Source organism: Buteo buteo, chromosome 5 (genome assembly GCF_964188355.1).
Source record: "Buteo buteo chromosome 5, bButBut1.hap1.1, whole genome shotgun sequence".
Taxonomy (NCBI): Eukaryota; Metazoa; Chordata; class Aves; order Accipitriformes; family Accipitridae; genus Buteo; species Buteo buteo.
The window spans coordinates 10,649,703-10,662,107 of record NC_134175.1 but is presented as its reverse complement, the minus strand read 5'-3'; the positions used below and the strand labels follow the sequence as shown (position 1 = coordinate 10,662,107).

The 12,405-nt window shown below is 50.1% G+C and overlaps 1 protein-coding gene across 2 annotated transcripts in view; it reads left to right on the top strand.

The window, feature by feature from the left end:
* Positions 1-12,405, top strand: part of COL6A2 (collagen type VI alpha 2 chain) — a 31,855-nt gene that overhangs the window by 3,170 nt on the left and 16,280 nt on the right. For both annotated transcript variants that reach the window (XM_075027774.1, XM_075027775.1), the window contains exons 2-14: positions 4,800-4,934; positions 5,880-6,478; positions 7,067-7,087; positions 7,810-7,875; positions 8,434-8,487; positions 8,598-8,642; positions 8,831-8,857; positions 9,130-9,156; positions 9,259-9,303; positions 10,520-10,573; positions 10,961-11,023; positions 11,289-11,351; positions 12,274-12,363. In XM_075027774.1, the coding sequence (XP_074883875.1) occupies positions 4,829-4,934; positions 5,880-6,478; positions 7,067-7,087; positions 7,810-7,875; positions 8,434-8,487; positions 8,598-8,642; positions 8,831-8,857; positions 9,130-9,156; positions 9,259-9,303; positions 10,520-10,573; positions 10,961-11,023; positions 11,289-11,351; positions 12,274-12,363 (1,260 nt within the window). In that variant the 5' untranslated portion in view covers positions 4,800-4,828. The remainder of the gene's footprint in view (positions 1-4,799; positions 4,935-5,879; positions 6,479-7,066; positions 7,088-7,809; positions 7,876-8,433; positions 8,488-8,597; positions 8,643-8,830; positions 8,858-9,129; positions 9,157-9,258; positions 9,304-10,519; positions 10,574-10,960; positions 11,024-11,288; positions 11,352-12,273; positions 12,364-12,405) is intronic.

The following is a 12,405-nucleotide window of genomic DNA, read 5'->3' as shown; positions in this document are numbered from 1 at the left end:
TTTAGCATTAAAGTAAGTATTTTATCCTTATCATACCCCTTCTGTTTTCTGCAGTGCAATGAAAATTGAGCCACACTGACCTAAGCAGGGACTTCACAAGGCCACGGTCAGGTCTCTTTGCAAACAGCTGTGCAGCCTCTCTGAGCTGGAGGGGGAGGAAAAAGACCCACGAACTACTTGGTAGGGACATTTGGGTGCTGAGCTGGAGGCATGTGAGAGGCCCTTGATGTCAGAGGGTTTTGCTGAGCTGTGTCTGTGAAGCACCTCAAGTTGATGTTCCTGAAGCTTTTGGATCTCTTGTCCTATCCATCCCGGTCATCCCCAAAGAGCATGAGGGTTTCTTCTTCCCCTGTCTAAAATCCAGCCTGAGCACTGGCTCTTGCCAGCTTGTTAGGATATGCACAAGCCTTAGGAAGGAGGAAGACTGTTGTAAAGATGTCAGCGGCACTGATACAAACTGGTCTTTCCAGCATAAACCAGTTTGCAGAACCCTGTGATGCACTGCAGCTTGCAGTGTAAACTGGAACAGGACATATCCCACCAGGAAGTAGCTGGTCACCATGTGAAGAGAGGACTCTAGAGAGATGCAGGAGGAGCTGAGCTGTCTGTATTCTTCAGGTAATGCTGTTTCTCATGCAACTGAGGCAGCAGCTCAGCTGCATTACTAACTCCCCTTCCCCCTGCACTGCCAACACAACCAAACACACTCTCACGTCCGTTCATGCCTTGCGCTCTTCTAAGAACTGCCCAAAAAAGCCATTCAAGGAAGAGGCTCTCTTTCTGGACTGGACAGACCTTCTTTTCATAACAGAGATCACACATAGAATCATAGAATTGTAGAATCATTTAGGTTGGAAAAGACCTTCAAGATCATTGAGTCCAACCATCGTCCATGCCCACTAAACCATGTCCTGAAGTACCCTGTCTACACGCCTTCTGAATACCTGCAGGGATGGTGACTCAACCACTTCCCTGGGCAGCCTATTCCAATGTGTGACAACCCTCTCAGTAAAGAAATTCTTCCTGATATCCAACCTAAATCTCCCTTGCTGCAACTTGAGGCCATTTCCTCTTGTCCTGTCTCCAGCCACCTGACAGAAGAGACCAGCACCCACCTCCCTACAACCTCCTTTCAGGTACTTGTAGAGAGCGATAAGGTCTCCCCTCGGCCTCCTTTTCTCCAGGCTAAACAACCCCAGCTCCCTCAGCTGCTCCTCATAGGACTTGTGCTCCAGGCCCTCACCAACTTGGTTGCCCTCCTCTGAACACGCTCCAGCACCTCAATGTCTTTCTTGTAGTGAGGGGCCCAAAACTGAACACAGGACTCGAGGTGCACCCTCACCAGTGCCAAGTACAGGGGAACAATCACCTCCCTGCTCCTGCTGGCCACACTATTTCTGATACAGACCAGGATGCCGTTGGCCTTCTTGGCCACCTGGGCACACTGCCGGCTCATATTCAGCCGGCTGTCAACCAGCACCCCCAGGTCTTTTTCTGGCAGGCAGCTTTCCAGCTGCTCTTCCCCAAGCCTGTAGCATTGCATGAGGTTGTTGTAACCAAAGTGCAGGACCTGGCACTTGGCTTTGTTGAACCTCATACAATTGGCCTTGGCCCATCAATCCAGCCTGTCTAGATCCCTCTGTAGAGCCTTCCTACCCTCGAGCAGATCAACTGTCCCTCCCAACTTGGTGTCATCTGCAAACTTAGTGAGGGTGCACTCGATCCCCTCGTCCAGATCATTGATAAAGATATTAAACAGAACTGGCCCCAATACTGAGCCCTGAGGAACACCACTTGTGACCCGCCGCCAACTGGATTTAACTCCATTCACCACAACCCTCTGGGCTCGTCCATCCAGCCAGTTTTTTACCCAGCGAAGAGTACACTTGTCTAAGCCATGAGCCGCCAGTTTCTCAAGGAGTATGCCATGAGAGACAGTGTCAAAGGCCTTGCTGAAGTCCAGGTAGACAACATCCACAACATTCCCCTCGTCTGCTAGGCCTGTCACCTGGTCATAGATGGAGATCAGGTTGGTCAAGCAGGACTTGCCTTTCATGAACCCATGCTGACTAGGCCTGAGCCCCTGGTTGTCCTGCACATGCCATGTGAGCACACTCAAGATGAACTGTTCCATAATCTTCCCCGCTACTGAGGTCAAGCTGACAGGCTTGTAGTTCCCCGGATCCTTCCTCCGTCCCTTCTTGTAAATGGGCGTCACATTGGCAAGCCTCCAGTTGTCTGGGACCTCCCCCATTGACCAGGATTGCTGATAAATGATGGAGAGTGGCTTGGCAAGCACCTCCACCAGCTCCCCCAGTACTCTTGGATGGATCCCATCTGGTCCCATAGATCTGTGAGTGTCCAGGTGGCATAGTAGGTCACTAACTATTTCCTCCTGGATTATGGGGGGTATATTCTGCTCTCCATCCTTGCCTTCCAGCTCAGGGGGCAGAGTACCCTGAGGATGACTGGTCTCACTATTAAAGACTGAGGCAAAAAAGGCATTAAGTACCTCAGCCTTTTCCTCATCTCTGGTGGCAATGTTCCCCTCTGTATCCAATAAAGGTTGGATATTCTCCTTGGCTCTCTTTTTATTGTTAACATATTTGTAAAAACATTTTTTCTTGTCTCTTACAATAGTGGCCAGATTGAGTTCTAGCTAAGCCTTTGCCTTACTAATTTCCTTTCTGCATGACCTAACAAGATCCCTGTACTCTTCCCAAGTTGCCTGCCCTTTCTTCCAGAGATGATAAACTCTCCTTTTTTTCTTGAGTCCTAGCAAAACTTCCTTGTTCAGCCAGGCCGGCAATCTTCCTCGGCAGTTTGTCTTGCGGCGCATGGGACTAGCCTGGTCCTGAGCCATTAAGATTTCCTTCTTGAAGAATGTCCAGCCTTCCTGGACCCCTTTGCCCTTCAGGACTGTCTCCCAAGGGATTCTATCAACCAGTGTCCTGAAAAGGCGAAAGTTTGCCCTCCGGAAGTCCATAATGGTGGCTTTGCTGACCATCTTCCTTGCCTCACTAAAAATTGAGAATTCTATCATTTCATGGTCGCTAAGCCCAAGACAGCCTCCAACCATCACACCTCCCACCAGTCCTTCCCTGTTTGTAAACAGTAGGTCTAGCAAGGCTCCTCCCCTGGTAGGGTCACCTACCAGCTGTGTCAGGAGGTTATCTTCCACACACTCCAGGAACGTCCTAGACTGCTTACTCTCTGCCATGTTGTATTTCCAGCAGACATCTGGAAAGTTGAAGTCCCCCACAAGAACAAGGGCACATGATTGTGAGACTACTGCCAGCTGCTTGTAGAATGATTCATCTGTCTCTTCAACCTGACTGGGTGGTCTATAACAGACTCCCAGCACAATATCTGCCTTTCTGGCTTCCCTCTCATCCATACCCATAAGCACTCAACCTTATCATCACAATCGTGTAGCTCTGTACAATCAAAACACTCCCTAACATAGAGAGCCACCCCACCACCTCTCCTTCCTTGCCTGTCCCTTCTGAAAAGCTTATAGCCATCCATTGCAGCACTCCAGTCATGGGAGTCGTCCCACCATGTTTCCGTTATGGCAACTAAGTCATATCTATCCTGCTGCACAATGGCTTCCAGCTCCTCCTGTTTATTGCCAATGCTGCATGCATTGGCATAGATGCACTTGAGCTGGACTATTGATTCCACCCCCATCATTGGCATGCTGCCCTCAGGCTCATCTCTGGTGAGCCTAGTGTTCTCCCCTTCCCCCTTCAAACCTAGTTTAAAGCCCTCTCTGTGAGCTCCGCCATCTCATGAGCGAGAATCGTTTTCCCCCTTTGAGGTAGCTGGACTCCATCTGTCATCAGCAAGCCCGGTGCCAGGTAAACCTCCCCTCATGCCCCTCTTCGGTTTGTGTTGAGTTGATCACCAAGCAGAAAAGCATCTATACTACCACTTGGTCTGTGTGCCATCAAGGGGCCATGCTCGTTAGTGCTGTTGTTCTCTAGACATAAAGGCGAGCGTTGCGTCTTCCTCCATGTTCTTTGCTGTTGATAAGTTTCACTTGGGTTTTGTCTGTGAATATCCTTTCATATCCTGGCTTACTCTGAACACATATATACATTCACAAGAACTTTTCAGACTAGATCTCTAACTCTTCTGCTGCTTAAGTTATCATAACCCTACACAAAATATACTCCTGTGTGCAGCTGGACCTTGGAGGTGCAGTGGTGGGTTGAATGCTGAAGACATGCACTTCTTCAAGTGCTTGTTTATTCATCCCTTCACTCCATGGGTTGTGCGGGCTACAAAGCAGCACTGTTAAGCAAGGGATTTTGTACACTTTTGGTATACACAGGCATCACCACATCCACATGGTGAGCTGGAGTTGGAAAGGACCTGCTGCATGCCTTCACTGGTGGTCTGGCTAAGCAGGTGAAGAGAGGAGCATGGATGCTTATGTCTGCATGGATCAGGGGTGATGGAGTCAATGTGGGCGTGGGGCAGCCAGACACACACCTGGAGAGAAACCATGAAATCAGAAGATCCTGATGCACTGTCAATAGCTCTATCACCTGATCCCTCCCTTCAGACTGACAGAGAAGCTAAAGCAGTTTTAAATCATTCGCCCATACCGCAACAAAGCTAATTACTTAGTTTTCAAGTCAGTACAAAAATCTACATTAGTGGCCCAGTGATGTGTCATGGTGATGGAGAGGTCTTGTTTTTCACAGACAGGGTTTACAAGGAGCTTTGTGTCTTCCCAGTAGAGCTAGGAGATTGTATATTGTGCTTAACATGTAACTTGTGTTTTCCCACAGGCATCTAAATATCCAGAGGAACTGCTGAGATGTTCCGACAAGCCTTTTTTTCCGCTCTCCTTTGTGTGGCTCTAGTTCCTCTCCATGCTCAGTTTGATGGGGATCCTGGAGATGTCAGTCCTACCTCCTGTGCAGGTATTAACCAGATAATTTGGGTGTCTCTCTCCTTTGTAGGCAGCAATTTCACCAAAAGCAATGGCCATGCTCGGTTGTAGACCCTGCTCAAAAGGAACTGACAGTGGCACGTTACACGTCTCCTGCCCCTTTGCACTCCTGGGCAGTGCCCTGGGGTAGCAATTCATCTGTAGGGAACGCCGTCCTCCACTGAAACTCCCATTTCTGGGTTTGCATTGGAGTACAGAGAGGTGGAGATTGAAGAGCTGGGGTCTGCCAGTAGTGGCTTCTCCCAGCTGACACAGTATTAAATACCAGTCAGTCAATCGCCAGAGCTCAGCTCTGTATCTGACATCAGAGAATAGTCCATTTTGGATTTGACGATTTCAGCACTTTTCAGTTGCGGTGTGGCGGAGGTGGTTTACGTGTCCAGCCTGACTTTTACAAAAAATGGCAAGATTTTCAAGATTGATTCAATAGTGAGCAGATCTTTGAAGTCCTAGACACTGGAGAGTTGTCTGACACAGATGTGTCAAACACAGATGTTACTGCTAAAGCTAAGTGGGACTTGTGCTTTTTCCAGTATCGCAGTTGGGTACAATCTTTTTGAAAATGTTTATAAATCAGAGAGCAACCAGCAGCCTGGTAGGCAGGGCATTCATTTAGTTCAGGAGAGCAAAAGTCATACCGTTGCTCCTCTTTGTTCAAACCTGACACTTAGTACTCAGTTTCCTCATTTCCTCCAACCCAGGTGGAAATAACTTCTGAATAATAAGAGTTGCAACACCCTCACAGGAGGCTGAACCTCGAGCTTCGTGCTGTGGTTTGCTCTCTTCACAACTCTATGTGCTGTCCTGTATGTGCTGTCTATATACACTTCTCGGTCCAGGTTTCTGGGGGACAGCGAAGGGGGTGCAGCAGTGCATGAAGTGCTCTGACATGCTCTGAATAATTGTCTCCATGCAGAAAAGAGGAACTGCCCCATCAATGTGTACTTCATCATTGACACCTCAGAGAGTGTCGCTCTGCAGACTGTGCCTATCCAGAGCCTCGTGGATCAAATAAAGCAGTTCATCCCTATGTTCATCAATAAACTGGAGAGTGAGCTCTACCAGAGCCAAGTCTACATCACTTGGCAGTTTGGTGGACTTCATTACTCGGATGTGGTGGAAATTTACAGCCCTTTAACGAGCAGCAAAGACATATACCTCACCCGGCTGCTTGCTATTAACTACCTTGGCCGGGGCACCTTCACGGACTGCGCTATCTCCAACATGACGGAGCAGATCCAGACCCAGATGGCCTCGGGTGTGAACTTTGCAATAGTCATCACTGATGGACATGTCACTGGCAGCCCCTGCGGGGGGATGAAGGTGCAGGCTGAGAGGGCACGAGACATGGGGATCAAGCTCTTTGCAGTGGCCCCCAGCGAGAACGTCTACGAGCAGGGACTGCGAGAGATCGCCAACCTGCCACACGAGCTGTACCGCAACAACTATGCCATCACGCAGAAAGACACCCTGGAAATTGATGAGAACACCATCGATAGGATAATCCAAGCTATGGTACGGAGTGCTGCCTGAGGTGCAGGGAGCGTAACGGGGGTGGGGGGGCGGGACACACACAAGAGAAGCAGCGCATGGATGCTTTCTGAGCGGCCCCACAGTGGGTTTTGGCAGGGATCTAGAGAGCACCTCTAACAGGGAAAAGCCTCCGTTTTGTTTCTCTTCCTTTTCTATGTCCTTTTAGCACTTACGGGCCAAATGAAGTCTCAAGCATCTCTGGTTTCTCTGGTTAGGTGCTCCACCAGGGCTCCTTGGTTTGTGCCTCTGTTCCCTGGCATGTCTGGGCAGGCTGCCACCCTAGTTGTCTCTTGCTCAAGGCCAGACCCATACCCCAGCCTGCTCCCCATCCAGGGGTGTGTGGAAGAGTGTGCAGCACCTAGACGTGTGCTCACCATCAGCATGGTCTTTGAGGCCCCACCTGTGAGACACTGTTAAACGGGGACTCTGCTGAGAACGTCTTTAAAGCCACGGGACCTTTACCACCTCCTCTCCCTTACCATCACACACACTTCCAAGAGTGTGATGCTGTTTTTCTCTGGGGGCTGACCACCTTAACTGATTCTGTTCATCCTGTTTTCTCCTTTGCAGAAACACGAAGCCTACGGAGAGGTGAGTGAGCAGCATCTTTATACCATTGCCACATGACACAGGTTTAAGTTGCCTCTCTTAGAGAAGACCAGCTCATACCCCAAAGTAGCAGGCCAGATCTTGCAGTGAGCTGCATGGGATGGTTCTCTGCCTGCCTGTGGATCAGTGCAGAGCTTGGGAATCTATCTCCTTACACAGTGGTTAAAACGGCATACTGGACTCTTCGCTTTCTGCCTCCCCCTCATCTGCAATGAATTCAGGTCTATTGAATAGACTCATTTTATCACTTTGGAGGCAGGTTTTGTAGGGGCTCTGCAAGCTGAAGTTCCTGCCCTGCTGGTGTCACATGGACAGGGTTTGGCACACATAGGCAGGAGTGTGCAGAGCGGTGCTCTAAAGAGCGTGCACATCCCCTGATGGCCCCAGAAAAGCAAGTCCACACGACCTCGCCTGACACTTAGCAGTCCTGTTCTTTCAGTTTGGGCCCAGAGCCAAGCCATAATGAACATGCACGTGGCAACATTCTGCTTTTAATTTACAAGCAGCATTTTTCTGCATGCTTGTTGCTGCCTCAACTCTGACCCAGCTGGAGCCGTAGTAGTTTTTAGCACTGCGGTCGCAGGGACAGGTGTGTGGAGAGCCATGGTGCAGAGCTGAGCTTCGGGTGCACGCTGGCTCACCACATGAAGCAGCCAGCATGCTGCAGTGCCGCAGTTACACCTCCTGTTTAATTTGTATTTCAGTGCTACAGGATGAGCTGCCTGGAGATTGCAGGTCCGCCTGGTCCCAAGGGATACCGAGGGCAGAAGGTAAGTCCCCCTAACCTGTGGGAAGAGGATAATGCCAGTACCTGCCACGAACACTGCAGGACACCCTAGATCCCACCTCAGCTGCAGCAGCCTTCACAGGTGTAGCACCCAGGTGGGAAATAACTCCCCAGCATCTGTCTTGGCCCTGGGATGCTGCTGTGCTGCAGGGAATGGAGCACACAGCCATGTGTGCCCAGGCTGATGCATTGACAGCAGTGCAGAGAGGCATCCAAGCATCGGCCATGCCAGCCACAGCTGGCATCTTCAGCACCTGAGAAAAACAGGAGTGAGGCAGCAGTTGTCTCCAATTCTCCCATCCTCAAGAGCAGAGCTTTCACATGTGCAGGTTGTCCCACTCTCCTGCCCTCAGCTCTGTGTCCTCCCCTCCCCACACAGCCTTTCCCCACCTTCCCTGGAATAAAGCAGGTCCCACTACACCAGCACACTGCCCCAAGCTCTGTAGGAACAGCCACAGTGAGCCCGATGCTGCTAGAAGTTGCCATTTTCTCACAGCCAGCACCAAGCCCTGACTTATGCTGGGTTTTTTTCTTTCCTTAGGGTGCAAAGGGGAACATGGGTGAGCCAGGCTCCCCTGGGCTGAAGGGACGACAGGTAAGTTGTGGAAAGTCCCCTCCGCACTGCAGCCAGCAGTGCTGTCCCTGCATTAGCTGGGGCCACGTCTGCCGTGCCTGAGCTAACTCTCCATGTCTTCTTCCCTTAAGGGTGACCCGGGTATTGAAGGTCCAATCGGATACCCTGGCCCCAAGGTAAGAATCCCATAGCCAGTGACTGAGCTCTTTGCGTTCATTGATTTTTGGTAAAGCAGGGGGAGCGCTGCTTCTCCCTCTTCACTTGCCCATTTCCTACCCGCGCCCCCCCACCCCATATGCTGCTGCCTCGGCTGCTGCTTATCCCCAGGCACTCACAGCCGCCTTCTTCTTTTCTTTTTGTCTAGGGTGTCCCAGGACTGAAAGGAGAGAAGGTGAGAAAGAAGAGACCAAATGGCTGTCCGGGCACTTGGCAGGGGATGCACACCTTTCTGTTGCAAAGAGGGGGAGTTTGGCTGTAATGGAGAGAATAACAACCCTATTAATACGTAATTACAGATATGGGGAGGGATTTCCAGGGGCATCCCAAAGCCTGTCTCCTTCAGGCATTGCTTGTGATCTTGTGAAGTGTTGGTGTTTTTACTGAGCTAAATGGGTGGGAGGGATGTAGGAAGACTGGCTGACTCCTGTCCTCTTCTTCCCCCAGGGTGAGATTGGATCCGATGGACGGAGGGTAAGAAAGGATATTTTCTAACTTGCATGTTGTTCCAGCTACCAACCCTTGAGTGTGCGTTAACAGATTGCTGATCCCTCTTCTTTTTCCCCTCGATCCCAGGGTGCCGCTGGTTTGGCAGGCAGGAATGGCACCGATGGACAAAAGGTAACAGCACTGGGAACACCCTGTAATGTTGCTCCTGATGTTTCATTTCTTTACCCCACCTTGTCCCCACAGATTGTTTTGTTTATCCCATCCCACATGCTAGCTTTTTGTTTTGACTGAGGTTTCTATGAACTTATTTGCACATTATTCTGCATGTCGTGTAGAAATAGGTGAACCAGCTGGAGATTAATTAATTCAGGTCACAGAAGTGCTACCCCCTCGTCAGCAAGCTCTCTGCAGGAACTAGATGTGTAACTGGGGCTGTGCTCCTGCTGCAGGAGGTGACAGGGCCGATCGTCTGGGTACAGAGATCTCATCTTGAGTGTTAGTGACCCCTACAGGACACGTACACAGAAAGCTTTGCAAAAATTTGGTTTTCAAGGTAGTTCATCGCAGAATCTGAAATTTCATCTCTAAGCCACTGCTTGTTCTTAATATTAAAGCCCTAAAGCCAAGTTCAAGTACCTTGTAACAAAGCCTTGAAATCCTCTGTTCCCTCTGTGGTGAGTGTAGAGGGCCATGACCTCCCTTAGATCTGCATGCCATGCAGAGGTACTGCAGCAGAATAGCCTAATTTGAGATTATTTCAGCCGGCTTTGTCCAGCCAGTGCACATTGGTTTTGCTCTGCACTTTCTTATATACCCAGCCAAGTACATCTGTGAGATAATACAATTTCTTTTTCCCACTCCTTAAATGCCTGCTGAAGCTCTAAAAACTCAAGTCCTTCAGTACCCACCGCTCTCTAGCCGGGGTGAGCTGTCTAAGCACTGCCAGCAAAGCCATTTTGGGGCGCAGAGCAAGGCAATCATTGCTCTCACAGTGTCCATCAGGCAGCATGATGACTGCAGACCCGAGCTGCTCTCACATGAGAGGCACAACAGAGGACTAGCACAACTGTGGATGTGAGTGACCACCAAATCCAGCTTCAAGGGATGTGTCCATCACCCAGGGCATGTGTGCAGGATGAGTGTGCTTGAACTCCCACCAACACCCATGCTACCACTCAGGGCTTTTAGATTGCTTTCTCCTCCTCCATTTGACTCTGCACACCACATTCCTGTTTAAGGAATACAGTCACTATTTATTCTCTAGCTGATGACAGGTATGGTCAGCAGATGATGTTAAAAATCAGTAGCCATTAACAAGAAAAGCCATATTTTCCCTTCAGACACCTACAGCTTTTCTGTCTTTTTCTTTTCAATGCTGTCTCTCCAGGGCAAGCTGGGGAGAATTGGACCACCGGGCTGCAAGGGAGACCCTGGTGACAAGGTAGGATCACTTTACTCTTTCATTCAGCACATCAGTTGTGTAGCTGCTGAATGAGTTGCACATGTAGAAAGATGGCCAACAAAAGGTTACTGGCCCATTTTCCTACCAATTGCACAAGCTGATCCCAGGCCTGGGATCCCCAGAATGCAGAGCACAGCCTGATTTTTTTTGTGCCTCCTTTTCATGGGCACGTACGCTGGGATCCCCCAGTGTCCCTCCCCTCCACATAGAGAGGAGGAGCTGCTCCTTTCATCAACACTAGCAACAAGCAAGAACATTTTAGTCTCTAGAGCAACTTTCTGAGACAGTTGGTTTCTTCTGCAGGAAAAATGCATATTGTTGCAACTGAAAAATGTGTTTGTTGTTCTTTGTTCTTTCTCTCCCTAGGGCCCTGATGGCTACCCAGGAGATGCAGGAGACCAAGGTGAAAGAGGAGATGAAGGCATAAAGGTACAAGTTCTCTGAACAGTGAGGAGAGAGTGTGGGCAGAGGCCACCAGTGGGGACAACTAAACACCATTGCCCGTATTTACTCTTAAACCCTTTGCTACTCATGGAGCCTGTAGGCTCTGGGGTCTGGACGACATCACCAGACACAGGAGCCAAGGGAAGAGCCTTGCTGGCCCTGCTCCTTGGGCTCCTCATGGTGCACATCAGTGGTTCACAGCAACATGTTGATGATGCAGGCAATGACCATTGCTTTCTGGCTGTTTCAGGGAGATCCTGGCCGGCCTGGTCGCAGTGGACCCCCAGGACCTCCAGGAGAAAAAGGAAGCCCGGTAGGTTCATGCAGCTTTCAGATGTCTCCAGTGTCTTCCTAGGGTCTGCTCCACATGGCATGGAGCCAGAGCAGTATCAACTGGTGGTCATGGGGCAGCTGCAGCACAAAGATGACTGCTTGCCAAGGCATCCTGGTGATTCTGCAAATTAGCCCACCAGCACAGAGAAAGCACAAGCCCTTGTGTGGTCGAGTGAGCTCTGTCGCAATACATGTCCCCACCAGTACCGTAGGAAGTGTCATGTGGGTAACAGGAGAGGGGACTGTGCAACTTCCCTGCAGCTGCGCAGAGCAAAATGAGAATGGGTCTCGAGCGTTTGTCCAAAGCAGAGAAAAGCAGGCAAAAAAGACTTAGGAGGATTTACCTTTCTAGCCAATCCATTGCACTGCATCTTTCCTCTGCTTTCTGTCTTCTCCTGGCCCTGTTTGGCCATGGTTTCCCCTGCCATAGTCTCATGACTTCCTCAGTGTTTGTGGCAGTGCCAGTGTTTGCAGGCTGTTTTTATTCATGTGAGTAAACTTTAACAATTAGTTGCTCGGAGATCTAACGCAGGCTTTACCCACTGCATTTTACCTTATAGCAGCTAAAGGGATTGCTATGCTGATGGCCGGTTACTTCAGAGATAGTGGAGGAGGCTGAAATAGCCCTCCGGCTTTAGGCAGGGCTGGACAGATGCTGTAAGGAAGAGCTGACAAGCCTTTGCCCTGGTTGATGGAGGAAAGGTGACACAGCATCACAGTGCTCCAAGGCTGGAGCCTGTGCACGTACCTTTAACATGCAGGCATGGTGGGTGTATGGAAGCATAAATTGTACGCTCATACGCACCCTTGCTCAAGGGTGGACTGCTTGACACAGGATGAGAGGTGTGTGTGTGCACCTTGACCTCTCTTCCGACAAACTGTATTTCTTTTTCTTCTCCAAGGGACTTCCAGGCAACCCTGGACCTCAAGGGCCTCCTGGAAGTAAGGGAAGAAGAGGTGAAGCAGGACCTCCTGGACCCAAAGGAGAGCCTGTAAGTGTCTGAATAGCTCTCTGGACAGTGGGCACACCATGG